The sequence below is a fragment of the Juglans microcarpa x Juglans regia genome, chromosome 1S (assembly GCF_004785595.1).
Source record: "Juglans microcarpa x Juglans regia isolate MS1-56 chromosome 1S, Jm3101_v1.0, whole genome shotgun sequence".
Taxonomy (NCBI): Eukaryota; Viridiplantae; Streptophyta; class Magnoliopsida; order Fagales; family Juglandaceae; genus Juglans; species Juglans microcarpa x Juglans regia.
The window spans coordinates 10,583,739-10,597,354 of record NC_054595.1 but is presented as its reverse complement, the minus strand read 5'-3'; the positions used below and the strand labels follow the sequence as shown (position 1 = coordinate 10,597,354).

The 13,616-nt window shown below is 38.7% G+C and overlaps 2 protein-coding genes across 4 annotated transcripts in view; both read left to right on the top strand.

The window, feature by feature from the left end:
- LOC121246819 (signal peptide peptidase-like 3) overlaps positions 1–5,045 on the top strand; it is a 36,368-nt gene extending 31,323 nt beyond the window's left edge. For both annotated transcript variants that reach the window (XM_041145104.1, XM_041145105.1), the window contains exons 11-14: positions 1,567–1,709; positions 2,043–2,113; positions 4,292–4,375; positions 4,508–5,045. In XM_041145104.1, the coding sequence (XP_041001038.1) occupies positions 1,567–1,709; positions 2,043–2,113; positions 4,292–4,375; positions 4,508–4,617 (408 nt within the window). In that variant the 3' untranslated portion in view covers positions 4,618–5,045. The remainder of the gene's footprint in view (positions 1–1,566; positions 1,710–2,042; positions 2,114–4,291; positions 4,376–4,507) is intronic.
- Positions 5,046–11,584: 6,539 nt separating this feature from the next.
- On the top strand, positions 11,585–13,554 carry LOC121247842 (UDP-glycosyltransferase 92A1-like). Of its 2 annotated transcripts, none has more exons than XM_041146301.1 (2): positions 11,585–13,243; positions 13,419–13,554. In XM_041146301.1, the coding sequence occupies exon 1, from the start codon at positions 11,654–11,656 to the stop codon at positions 13,229–13,231; it is 1,578 nt and encodes a 525-aa protein (XP_041002235.1). In that variant the 5' UTR covers positions 11,585–11,653; the 3' UTR covers positions 13,232–13,243; positions 13,419–13,554. The 2 variants fall into 2 exon arrangements, with proteins under 2 accessions (XP_041002235.1, XP_041002236.1); XM_041146302.1 differs by having other exon boundaries at positions 11,585–13,246; positions 13,422–13,554.
- Positions 13,555–13,616: the final 62 nt, after the last annotated feature.

Sequence of the window (13,616 nt, the reverse complement as noted above, 5' to 3'; positions counted from 1 at the left end):
CATTTTTGTTCATTGTAGGATCTAGGTCTGATACTTTGCTCAAATACATGGTATTTTTTTCTTTCCATGGTTTATTGTTGCATGTTTAGTTGAATTGTTATTTTGGGTTGTTCTTTACTTAATGCTCAGTTGGGCCATGTTAAGATTGCGCATCTCTATAAAAATGGATCCAAGTTTATACAATAATATAATGTACCATAAAGAAACTGATATTATATTTGAATATAACTAATGTTCAGGAAAAAAAAAGACCACACTGATAAGCTTCATGTTTGATATGGAAGAGGCAAAATTAGAGTTTTTGGCAATGACTTCTAGTTCTTTCTTTATTTCTGAGTTTCAAGTTTCTAGCCTATATACTGTGACAAATTGATCACGTTTGGACACTCTAGTATTGTTTGATTACTGCTTTTGCAATTTAGACTGGGAATGGACTAGCAAAAGGGTTTATGAATTAGATTTCAATTCCAAGTTGGGTGGGTAAATTGACCCTTATAACTCTAAGCCATATGCATGGGTAGGACCATGGAAATGTGCAAATACTTGAACCCCTCATCTGCTGTCACTACTCTCCTCCCTTGTTTAATTGAGCACCATCATTATACCTTAACCTCCTTCAAACCCCATCTCTCCACCACCTCTCATCATCACACGGTCTGATCATCAAACGGGAATTTTTTTTATAACTCTGGATGAAGGTTTGCTATTCCTTTATTCCAAACATCTTTGTTATTCCTTTGTTATGAAGGTTTGATGGTGGTGAATTACGTTCATGGAGATGCTTTTTTTTTTTTTTTCTTAAATTAGGTTGGTTTCGATGAGATGATAGCAGTTTATAGGGATAGTTTATTGGAGGAAGAAAGCACTGGCATGGATTGATTGTTATAATCTTGTATTGGGCAGGGGGCGGTGTGGCCATCTGGAATTCTGTTTTGGGTGTAAAATGTCCTCTCTCTCTCTCTCTCTCTCTCTCTCTCTCGCTCGCTCGCTCTCTCATTCTCTCTCTCTCTCTCTCTCTCTCTCTCTCTCTCTATGTGCGTGTGTTCCTCTGAAATTATAAGGGTACTAAGCTCAAAATATATTCTGTATGATGTCATAACGCTTGGAACCTACAGTGTTCTTTTTGAAGCTAGCATGTGCACATAAATATATCAAATGCTTTTTTGAACAGCATAAACTACTGAAAAAAATTTCACCTGAAATTGTTTCAGTGGATATATGTATTATTCCCTTTGCTTCCTCTTCTAACTTTCCAATAAATTTCTGTATTATGAATCTTTTATGTTTCCACATTTCTTTGTAAGTAAGCTCATGGTGATTGCATAATATATATATATATATGTATATGTATGTATATTTCTTGATAAGTGCGATCCGATTATAAACGTTTCCATATTTCTTTGCTATTAAGCATAATATATATATATATATATATGTATATGTATGTATATTTCTTGATATTTCTTGATAAGTGCGATCAGATTATATATTTAGATGGATTATGTTTTAAATAGAATAATCCTTTACATGTGTTGTTCAAATATGAGATTTCATCATTGTCTATAGGTTGCTCGAGGTGACAACAGTGGTGGAGAATCCATTCCCATGCTTTTGAGAGTCCCTCGCTGTTTTGACCCCTGGGGTGGTTATGATATGATTGGCTTCGGGGACATTATATTTCCTGGTTTGCTGCTATCCTTTTCTTTCAGGTAATGATTCAATGTATTTTTACCATGTGAAAGTATTATGTTGAAGGATGTTATAAAGTTTAGGGATTCCATTTGTCTTGAGCTTACTGAGCTTTATGGTGATCGGATCCATTCAAAAGCTTATTCTGAATTTGTTGCTGAATGGCTGACACTTCTAGAATTGTGCATTTGAAACTCAATTATGGGTTTGTTGCTTCAGGATCTTGTGTCAAACACAGTCATAATGTATTTTGAATATTAATGAACTTTGTTAGCTCTATATTTTATTTTACTCTTGAGGTTATTGCTTTTCATTTTAATATCTTTTTTTCTCCCTGACTTTTGTTGTCTTAGATATGACAAAGCGAATAAGAAGGGAATATTGAATGGATATTTTCTTTGGCTGATGATTGGCTATGGAGTTGGTTAGTGCTCTTTCAACATACATCTTCAACTTAAATTGTTTGCCTTTGCATCATGGTGATTTATCTTCCCCCTTCAAACTAGACTAAAATGGCATGCATATAAACACATAAAACTTATTTCAGTTTCTGCATGAGAAGTAGATGTGGGTTCAGTTTCTGAGTGAAAAGAGAAAATTAACAGCTGTGTTGCAGTTTTCAGAATTTATTTTCATCGAGTACCACCGCCCGGCGGGGGGGGGGGGGGGGGGGGGGGGGGGGGGGGGGGGGGGGGGGGGGGGGGGTGTGTTTCTGGATTTTGCTCAGAAGAGTCTTCCTGGAATCCTATCTGATGATATTCCGCTGATTATGTTCTGGCTTGTAAATTGAAAGCTTTGAAGTCAGACCTAATGAGGAGGTGTTTGAATGATCTATTTAAGGACTTAGATATTACTGCAGAAGGAAGACCTTTAACTGAGACAGAAAGATTGAGCAAGGAAGATATTTCAGAAGGGTTGGAAACAATTAGCTTATTTGAGGAACTTATTTGGTGCCAGAAGTCAAGAGCCCTGTGGTTGAGAGAGGGTGATAGGAATGCTAAATCTTTTCATGTGGTTGAGAGAGGATGATAGGAATGCTAAATCTTTTCACTGGGAGGCAAATTCCCATTGTATTTAACAATTTTCATGGCAACCAAAAATTGATGGTCTATCAATTTATCTATTGATGCATATGAGAGAGATTGTTTGGAAGGGAGATTGCGGAAAGTGGAGTGTGGGAGGCAGTTAGGGGGTTGAATGGTGACAAATGCTCCTGGTCTTGACAGTATTTCTATAGCTTCGTTTTTCTTTCCGTAAGATACGGGAGCATACAAGAGATATACCAAAAAAATAAAATGAAAGACAAGAAAGTCTTGGAATTAGAAACTGGAAAAGAGTGACAATTATAAATAATCATCCAGTGATAAAGGGTGTTCAGAAAGTTTGTTTTGAGATCTATCACAGACGTCTAACAATCTTCAAAACTACGCCCATTTTATTCTCATGACTGGATTATCTTGTATTATATTATACTGCACATTAATGACTGCCAAACTACTCTTTCCAACATGTAAAGAGGTCCACCATGTGACAGGGCATGACCCAAGTTATCCAAAGGTAGACCATCATAATTCATAAGGTGTTGGCTACCTCACAGTGAAGGAAACGGTGATCAAACCCCCACTTCTCTCATTCATACAACACCAGTCAACTATTATAACTTCTTTCCTGAAGCAGCTATTCATGTAAAAAGGAAAAAAATACCTTTCAAAGGAGTCTTTTTCTACTAGATTATTTTCCAAGGAAAGGGGCTATGAACTTGAGAGCATAAGACGTTGTAAAACAACTTAATCTGAAACCCCTTTAACAGAGGGGCCCTATATGAGTTTATCTTCACTATCCTGTCTTACCTTTCTAGAATACATTCAATTTGTAGGAATATATCTTGGATTCAATGCATATAACAACAAATACTCTTGCATCAGTGCTTGTTTCTGATTAGTGGTCAAATAATAGACTTATCTTCGGATGACGTCATGTCCAGGCTATATATTGAGATTACTGATGACCAAAACCATGGGAAATAGTCTTGCTCATCCTTGATTGTGTGTTTGATGTTATTTCTTTAATTAGTTAGGTGTAAGGCAAGAACCTTCTACGTCCCTTTCTATAGATTCGGTAAAAGATGCTCAAGTAGAAGATTTCGGAGAGTGCAAGGGATAATGAAATACACTATTTATAAATGGTTTGAATCCTTTGAAATCTCCCTGCTAAGGCAACAAAGGCCTGGTTGGTTTTGCTTCCTACAACTTATAGATGTAATTGACTGGTAAAATTTAATCACGTCATCCTATATGCACTAGCGCAAGCAATGATGCTATGTTCTCAAGTCTCCACCTTCATTTGGTTATTAGATGCCACTTCTTTTCCGATCTAATTGTTCCCATCTGTGGGTTAACTCTTCCAGGTCTTCTGTTGATGGATCAAGTTTAGATTTCTACAAATGTATATGTTGATCTCTGACGTCAAAAGTTTGTTACTTCAGCTTATGATATCTTGATTCAGAGCTTCTGATCAGCTGCAGTATGATTCATGCATATGCATATATGTTTCTATATTGTCTTTTCAGTGGTACTGAAAGTATGGTTTTCCTGATTTTCAGGCCTTGTATTTACATATGTGGGCTTATATCTAATGGATGGGCATGGCCAGCCTGCACTCCTCTATCTTGTTCCATGTACACTAGGTAATAATTATGCTATTTAGCTTTGGTAGACTTCACTCCTGAATTGCCAATGAAAAGGAAATTTTTTCAACCTACAATAGGAAATATATATGCCCTTGACTTTTTCCACCCTATCTCCGTCTATGTTGTCAGGTCTTGTTTTTATTCTGGGTTTTGTGAGAGGTGAGCTGCCGCACCTTTGGAGTTATACGATGGGGGAGGAGCCAGCATCATCGTCTAGGGAACATTCTGAACATGCTTGAAAACATTAGATCAACCTGTATCTTCCACAACAAGATGAGCTGAAATTGCACCAATCTCCCTAAGCATAAAGTGTAGAGATGGACTTCCATGTTATCTCACTCAACAAGGATAATGGCTAAGTCTTCTGTGAAGAACACAGCAAGAGCAGCATGGCGCTGTACATATCAGAGGTAATTCATCTAGGGATTTACTCATGTCAATCACCTGCTTTTATATTTGTTGTGTCGATTCTTCCCCATTTGTTGTTGTTTGTAATATTCTGATATACATACATATAATCTTTTTTGTTCACTTCGATTACTTATTATATGCTCCGAGGAAGGAGTGTTAATTTTATCCCCATAAAAACCCGAAGGGAATGTGTTGTATATACTAGCATTGATGCCTCTCAGACCTTAATATGATATAACTTGGTGTTGAATTGAAATCCTAAAGAGCAATAACTTCTTTTTACACACTACACTTTGTCCCCAATGTCTTGGGGAAACTTGTCTTTATCTTGATTCCTTTAAGAGCAATAATGGACTGACTGCACTTGAGTCTCTTCTTGTTTCTATTCTGGCAACAGATGGACATTATATTTCTCAATAGTCTTAGTGAGGTTCAAGGTCATATAAAAGAGAGCTATTATCTTCTTGTATTCAACTAAGTCCCCTCATAATTTCATTTTATTTTATTGATCTATCCCAATAGTTAACATTATATAAAGAGTTCATGGTTTATTTACATTAAGATTAAAAAAAGTTGGAAAACAAAGGTTTGTTACTATTTTTATAAGAAAAAATCTATTCATCATTTCAATTCTCATCATCCTCACATCATCACATGATGTGACATTAGATAATAGGTTTACAAGTAAAATGTAATAAATAATTTTCAATCATTTAATATCACATCATAGGATGATGGAAGTGGGGATGATGAATAGCATTATTCTATATATATTACTAATTCAATAGAGGAAAAAAAGACTTTTTTTTTTTTTTTTATCTTATAGTGGTCATTCATTTCTCATTACTTGTCTTTCTGGCTTTCTCTCTAAAAACTTGAAGGGAAATATAAAAATAAGCTTAAGGCGTGGAAACAACGTTTTGGTGCTATTAGTGATACAAAAAATAAAAAACAAAACAAAGTGGAAGTCTATGGGATGAAAACAAGAAAATACATACAGTAGATGCTCGTATCAGTGATTCAACATAGTAGTTGTAGTTGTAGCAAATATCCATTTAACTTCTTTTGGAATTATTTACTCAGTTTATTATAAGCAATTAGCGACAAACTAATTAATTCGTCAAACGCACGTGCACCGTTCTGAATTGGGTCGGTCAGAATTAACATTATCGTCCTGACAGACACCAACCAACGTACACCCGTGCCCCGATTATATGTTCTCACAGTGGGTTTTCATATTTTTTTTATTTAATGATTAAAGCAGTATTTTTTAATAATATTATAAATTTTTAAAAAAAAATATATTTAAAATAATATATTAAAAAAAAACTCTATGGATAAGCAACCATGGCTGATTCCACACCCTACCTTTTATTTATTTATTTTTCTTCTCTTTCTTTTAATAAAATTTGAGAAGAGATAAGTTGGAGAGAGAGAGAGAGTTTGAGGAGATAGAGAGATCGAACATGATGAAAAATAGAAAAGTAATAACGAAGTAGACGAAATCTGTTTTTATTTTCTTGATTGTAATATGCAGTACACAATGCCTATTTATAATATTCTTTGCTAACAGAATGTGACACGTATACAAAGGTAAAAGTATTCTAGACTATTTCATAGCTTGTGCGATGATCGGCTTATTTGTTGAGGACGTTGTGCTGACCTCTCCAGCTGTGGTGTTATTTCTGATATGCCCCTGCGAGCCAAGCAGTGCTGGCAATACTGTGAGGCTCCACCGAAGCAGAAAAAATCTGGCAATGGACAGTGGTTTGGTAAGAACATCCGCTATTTGATCTTTACTTGAGAGAAAGGAGACTTGCAGAGTCTTGTTATAAATGTGATCCCGTACAAAATGGTAATCAATATCAACATGTTTTGTTCTAGAGTGCATCATTGGATTAACTGAGAGGTAGGTATATCCCAAGTTATTACAGTAGAGAGTAGGAGGCTTGGACAAAAAAATGCCCAATTCTGAAAGTAGAAACTGTACCCAAATGAGTTCACAAGTTGCATTAGCTAAGGCCTTGTATTCAGCTTCTGTGCTGGATCGAGCAATGGTTGACTGCTTCTTGGAGCTCCAATAAATCAAATTTTTACCATAGAACACACAATAGCCTCCTGTAGATTTTCTGTCATCCGAGCATCCTGCCCAATCGGCATCCGAAAAGGCAGATAGAGCAGGAGAAGGAGATGGTGTGATAATTAAGCCATGATCCACAGTTTGCTTCAAATACCATAGGATGCGTTTTACTGATTGCCAGTGAGAAACATATGGTGCATGCATGAACTGACAAACTCTATTTACTGAGAAGGCTAAATCTGGTCTTATAAATAGCAAGTATTGCAAGCTTCCTACCACACTCCTGTAAAGCGATGGGTCTTCCATAGAGGTAGAGTCAAAAGCAGAAAGTTTAGTCGAAGGGGACATTGGATTGCCTATAGGCTTGCAATTAGCCATATTTGTTTTCTTGAGTAAATTAAGGATGTATTTTCTTTGAGAAAGAACAAGTCCTGTGGAGGTTCGGTGACACTCAATTCCCAAAAAATAATTCAGTGGACCTAGATCTTTCAAGGGAAATTCAATACCTAGCTTATGAATAAGCTGTGTAAGAGCATTTGAATTAGAACCAGTTAAAACACATCATCAACATAGACCAGGAAGTAAATAACTACTGTTTACTGGCGATAAATGAACAATAAAGTGTCGGATTTTGAAACAACAAATCCCAGCTCAATCAACTTTCTACTCAGTCGTGCATACCACGCACGAGGGGTCTGTTTGAGGTCGTACAAAGCTCGGTTAAGCTTAGACACATAGTGAGGAAACTGAGAATGAACAAACCCCGTGGGCTGAGACATAAAGACAGTTTCATCGAGAGAACCATGCAAAAAAGCATTTTGTACATCTAATTGATGAATCGGCCATTGAGCAGAAATTGCAATAGAAAGCACAAACCTGATAGTTGTAGGTTTCACTACTGGACTAAAAGTTTCTAAATAATCCAGTCCCTCGAGTTGACTGTAGCCTTTGGCTACAAGTCGTGCTTTGCATCGCTCGATCGATCCATCAGAAAGGTATTTTGTTTTGAAAATCCATCGGCATCCAACAAGGTTCTAAGAGGAAGTGGGAGGGACTAAACTCCAAGTGTTATTGGAGAGAAGAGCATCAAACTCAACTTGCATGGCTTTCCTCCATTCGGGAAACTTGGATGCTTTAGTGACAGAGGAGGGTTCATCGGGGGTAGTTGCCGAGGTGGTATGAGCGTGCGGCTTTGGCCAAGCTATGGTTCTGTCGGTTCGAATTTTTGGGAAGCAAAGGTGAGACTTGGATCTAGTTTGAATGTGATGAGCAGGGGAGGATTGCGATGGAGAAGAAGAAGCTTCTGGAGATGTCGAGTGAGCCCTTAATGAAATGTTGGATGGACGGAGGGAGGTAGAAGATTCTGGAGAGAAAGGAGAAGGGCTAAAAGGTGAGATACTGGACCTTGAGTGAATTGGAGATAGATTGGGAGAAGTGGGTCGTGGGCTTTGATCATTAGAAGTAGACGGAATAACAAGTGACGCTATGCTGGGCCTTGACAGAGGAAGTTATGTGGGTTGTATTAAGAGGGATGGGAAATCTTGATGGAGTAGAAGACGTTGGATTGGAAATGGTTTGTTGAAATGGAAAGACACTTTCATCAAACATGACATCTCGAGACACATACATTCTGGAGGTGGGAAGATGAAAATAAAAATAACCATGGTGATCAGGACTATATCCAAGGAAGACATAGGGAAGAGAACGATAATTTATTTTATGTTTATTGTATGGTCTAAGATTGAGCCAACAAAGACATCCGAAAGTTTTTAGAAAAGTGTAGTCTGGAAATTTATTCCACAACATTTCAAAAGGAGATTTATTATTGAGCACATGTGTGGGAAGTCGGTTAATCAAATAAACAGTTGTGGTAAAAGCGTCAGATCATTATTTTTGAGGTGAAAAAGAATGAGCAAGGAGTGCTAAGTCTGTCTTTACAATATGTCGATGTTTTCTTTCAACAGATCCATTTTGAGAATGAGCATATGGACAAGATAAACGATGTGCAATGCCAAATGACTGTAGAACACTATTAAGAGATCGAAATTCACCTCCCCAATCCGATTGTAAGGCACGTATTTTTGCATTGAGAAGTTTTTCAACATGACGTTTGAAAGATAGAAAAACTTGAACTATATCATATTTACATTTTAAAGGAAACATCCATGTAAATCTACTGTAGGCATCAACAAAAGACAAGTAATAACGAAAACCACCCCTAGACAGCATGGGAGCAGGACCCTAGACATCAGCAAACATAAGTTGTAAGGGAGCTGTGGTCCGAGACTCAGAGGATGCATATGGAAGTTGGTGGAGTTTAGCTTGACAACAAGATGAGCATAACCCAGTTTCTTTTGGAGAAACCTTCACAGGTAGGATAGTTGTGAAATTATTCGCTGGACAAGTTGCATAGACGGATGTCCTAAACGTACACGCCACTGGAAAGAAGAGACGCGGGAAGTAGTGAGAGCTTGATGAGAAACTGGAGCAGAGGGTAAGACGTACATGCCATTTCTAGTAGGTCCTTGGAGTAGTATTTTCTTGGTGCGGGAATCCTTCACATAAAAACAAGAGGAATGAAATTCAAAGAAAACAAGATTATCCTCACAAAATTTTTTAACAGAGATTAAATTTTTTGAAAGTGATGGAACATGATAGAGTTGAGAGAGAAGAAGATTGCCAGAAGATGAAGGAACCGTGGAGCTGCCAACATGATGAATGGGTAGTGAGTTGCCATCGCCTATACGTACTTGCTCATCTCCCTTGTACTCAGATGGATTCAAAGACAGATTAGAAAAATTATGAATAAAGTGATGAGTCACTGCGGAATTGGGATACCAATTATTATCAACAGACGATGCAGTGTCATTGAGAAAAGATGGGGCGGAAGTAAAATGGGCTGATAGAGAGGGAGGAGGTGGGGATTGATAGCTGTGATAAAATCTATAGTAACATTGAAGCGCAGTGTGACCTTGTCGACTACACACTTGACACGAGGGACGATTTTGGGTGAAGTGGGAGGGAGTGAACCGACCACCATTACAACCACGGGCACGACCCCTGTAACCTCCTCTACCACGAGATGAAGCCCTGCCTCTATTACTGAAGTGTGTGGTATTTGTGGTGGTAGAATTTGCCGAGAATTCGGGAGAAGAGGTAAGTATGGTTTGCTGGTGTGAGAGTCTGGTTTCATGGGTGAGAAGGTGGCTATAGACTTGAGATGGGGTGAGAGGATCAACATGGGTAGTGATTGAAGTCACAACTGAGTCGAAATCAGTACCCAGGCCAGCCAACACATAAGTGATGAAATCAGAGGTGGTTAGAATTTTACCAGCAGCAGCAAGTGTATCTCGAATCAGTTTTGCTTTTTGATAGTAGTCGGCAATAGAGTCTGAACCTTTCTTGAGTGTGGTAAGTTGATACTGGAGTTGCATGGTACGTGCTTGAGATTTGGACGCAAAGAGGTCCTCTAGAATGGTCCAGATTTCTCGTGAGGTGGAGGCATCGATGACATGTGCTATTAGATTTTCAGAGAGGGGGGAAATAAGGACGGTCATGATACCTTGATCTTGCTGTTTCCAGGCCAAATATTTAGAACTTGGCTTTGCGAGATCAAGCAGAGTCGGGGCAGTAGTGGTACCATCGACGAACCCATAGACATTTTGACTATTGAGGTAAGGCATAAGTTGCACCTTCCACAAAAGATAATTGTCATGAGTTAACTTACAGTGATGAAATGGGAGGGAGAAGGAAGGGCGAATTTGGAGGGGGTCTGTTCTACAGCCATGGATGAGCTTGGACGTGAGTCCTTACACGACTCTTGATACCATGATGAAAAACAGAAAAGTAATAAAGAAGTGGACGAAATTTGTTTTTATTTTCTTGATTGTAATGTGCAGTACACAGTGCCTATTTATACACAAAGAATAAGAATATTTTTTGCTAACAGAATGAGACACGTATACAAAGGTAAAAGTATTCTAGACTATTCCATAGTTTGTGCGATGATCGGCTTATTTGTTGAGAACGCTGTGCTGACCTCTCCAACTGTGGTGTTATTTCTGATAGAATAGAGAGAGTTTGAGGAGAGAAAGAGGTCGAATAAAAATAGAGTTTGAGGAGAGAGAGTGAGAAATGAGAGAGGGGTCGGATAGAGAGATTGAGGGGGAGAGAAAGAAGTTGAAGGTGATGGTTAGATGTGACATAAAATTAAAAAAAAAATGTGAAGTGTAGAGTAAAATAATAATTGATGTATAACAGAATTTAAAATATAACTGTATGAAAATAATAAAAGAGTAATATTACAAACAATTGTAAAATACGTAAGCGTCTTATAGTAATTTAAAAAAAATGTGAATTTTATTATTAAAAAATTAATTTTTTTTTATATAAATTTAACATTTATTTATATTTAATGTCATTACGTAACTTAACATGGCACAACTACCAAAAGCGAAATAGTCCTGTCGGAACAAAGTTTAATTTGTTGGTAACGGTAGACAATGGCATAATGCTCTTTCCCAAAACCCCGAGGACCACGCTTCCCCGTGCATAGGTTTTGCGTTCTCTCTCTCTCTCTCTCTCGTATAAGTGCATCTGCTGTAAGTATTTTAATTTCTGACAGCCAAAGAGATGTATTAATTGAAGTTGCGTCTTTACTACGGAAAGCGACTCAACTTTCCCCTGGCCTGTTTTAAATAAGTGATGCCCCGCGCTAGCTCTTCCCATGCCCACTCGAGTTCCAAAATTGAATCAAACTACCACAACCCTTCATTTTTTTTTTTATGCACCTCCAGAACCAAAGGATAATCATGATGAACTCTCAGTCTCAGGAGCATATTGTAATGCAACCATTCCTGGCACACGGACATCTCATACCATTTCTTGCACTTGCAAAGCAGCTCCAACAAAGAACTGGCTACACCATCACCATTGCCAGCACCAAGCTCAACATCCAGTACCTCCGTTCCTCCATTTCTGCCGGCTCTGATTCCAAAATCCTCTTTGCCGAACTCCCCTTCTGCAGCTCTTCCCACGACTTACCTCCCAACACCGAGAACACCGAAAACTTGTCTCTGGACAGAACGATAAAGCTCTTTTATGCGTCCCAGAGTCTCGAATATCCTCTCTTGCGCCTTCTCAATGATATCATAGACCAAGAAGGGCGACCTCCACTTTGCATAATTTCCGACATTTTCTTTGGGTGGGCTGTTGATGTTGCAAAGAGTGTTGGCACCGTGAACGTCTCGTTCAGCACCGGTGGCGCCTACGGCACCTTGGCCTACGTCTCGTTTTGTCTAAACCTCCCTCATCGTTCTACAGATTCCGATGAGTTCCTGGGACCGGGCTTCCCAGAAAGTGTTCGTTTCCATCGCTCTCAACTGCATCAATATCTGAGAGCTGCTGATGGTACAGACGTGTGGTCTAAGTTTATGCAGCGGCAGTTTTCACGTTGTCTGGAGTCTTCTGGGTGGCTCTGTAACTCAGTCGAGGAAATCGAACCCTTGGGCCTGGATCTTCTCATGAAATATATCCGACTTCCTGTTTGGGCTATTGGTCCTCTTCTTCCCCCAGCGGCTCTTAAGAGCTCGTCCTCCTCACACGCAAGTACTAGTGTTTCAAGACAACGTGCAGGGAAAAAACCAAGTCTCCCACTTGAAAAATTCCTGGAGTGGCTTGATTTGCAAAGTCCCAATTCGGTCCTCTACATTTCTTTTGGTTCTCAGAACACTATCGGTGCCTCCCAGATGATGCAATTAGCCATTGGCTTGGAGGGGAGTGGAAAATCTTTCATATGGGTCGTGAGGCCACCCCTTGGTTTCGACCTGAACGGTGAATTCAGAGCTGAGTGGTTGCCAGAGGGATTTGAAGAACGAATGAAACAAAGCAGACGAGGTTTGATTGTTCGCAACTGGGCGCCCCAGTTGGACATTCTATCACACAAATCGACGGGAGCTTTTCTGAGTCATTGCGGGTGGAACTCGGCGTTAGAAAGCTTAAGCCAGGGCGTACCGATTGTAGGGTGGCCAATGGCGGCAGAGCAAGCGTTCAATTCAAAGATGTTAATGGAGGAGATGGGTGTGAGTGTGGAGTTGACAAGAGGGATTCAAAGTGTGATTGAGGCGAAGGAGGTGAAGAGGGTCATAGAATCTGCCATGGACGAACACGGAAAAGGGGAGGATATGAGGAAGAAGGCGGCTGGGGTTAAAGAGCTGATAAAGTTAGCAGTACGAGAAGAGGGAGAAGAGAAGGGTTCTTCTTTGAAGGCAGTGGATGACTTTGTGAGAACCGCTCTTTTCAAGAGACTAGATCAGCCATGTATGGCCTATCGGTGTTCGAAAATCTCAGCAAAATTAGGGTAGTTTTCGGTAGATTAAGGCCTGATTTGTATTCGCAAGTTATCTCAACTCATCTCAATTCATTTCACTACTATTTATTATTATTCATCAACTTTAACTCACAAATCTCATTACTATTCATAACTCATCTCACTACTATTCACAACCCATCTTAACTCATCTCAACTTATCTTCGAATCTAAACGATACCTAATGTATCAGGATCGCCAACTTTTTGCGTGGTTTATTTGTGAATCGAGGACCTCTGTGCTGAGGATGTTTTCTGTTGTATGTCATACTATGAATCAATATAAATATGTTTATCAAATGTGTTTATCATATATTTTTATTTTTATTTTTTTTAATAATTAAGAAAGTGATTATTAATGAATTTATATTTTTTTATTTT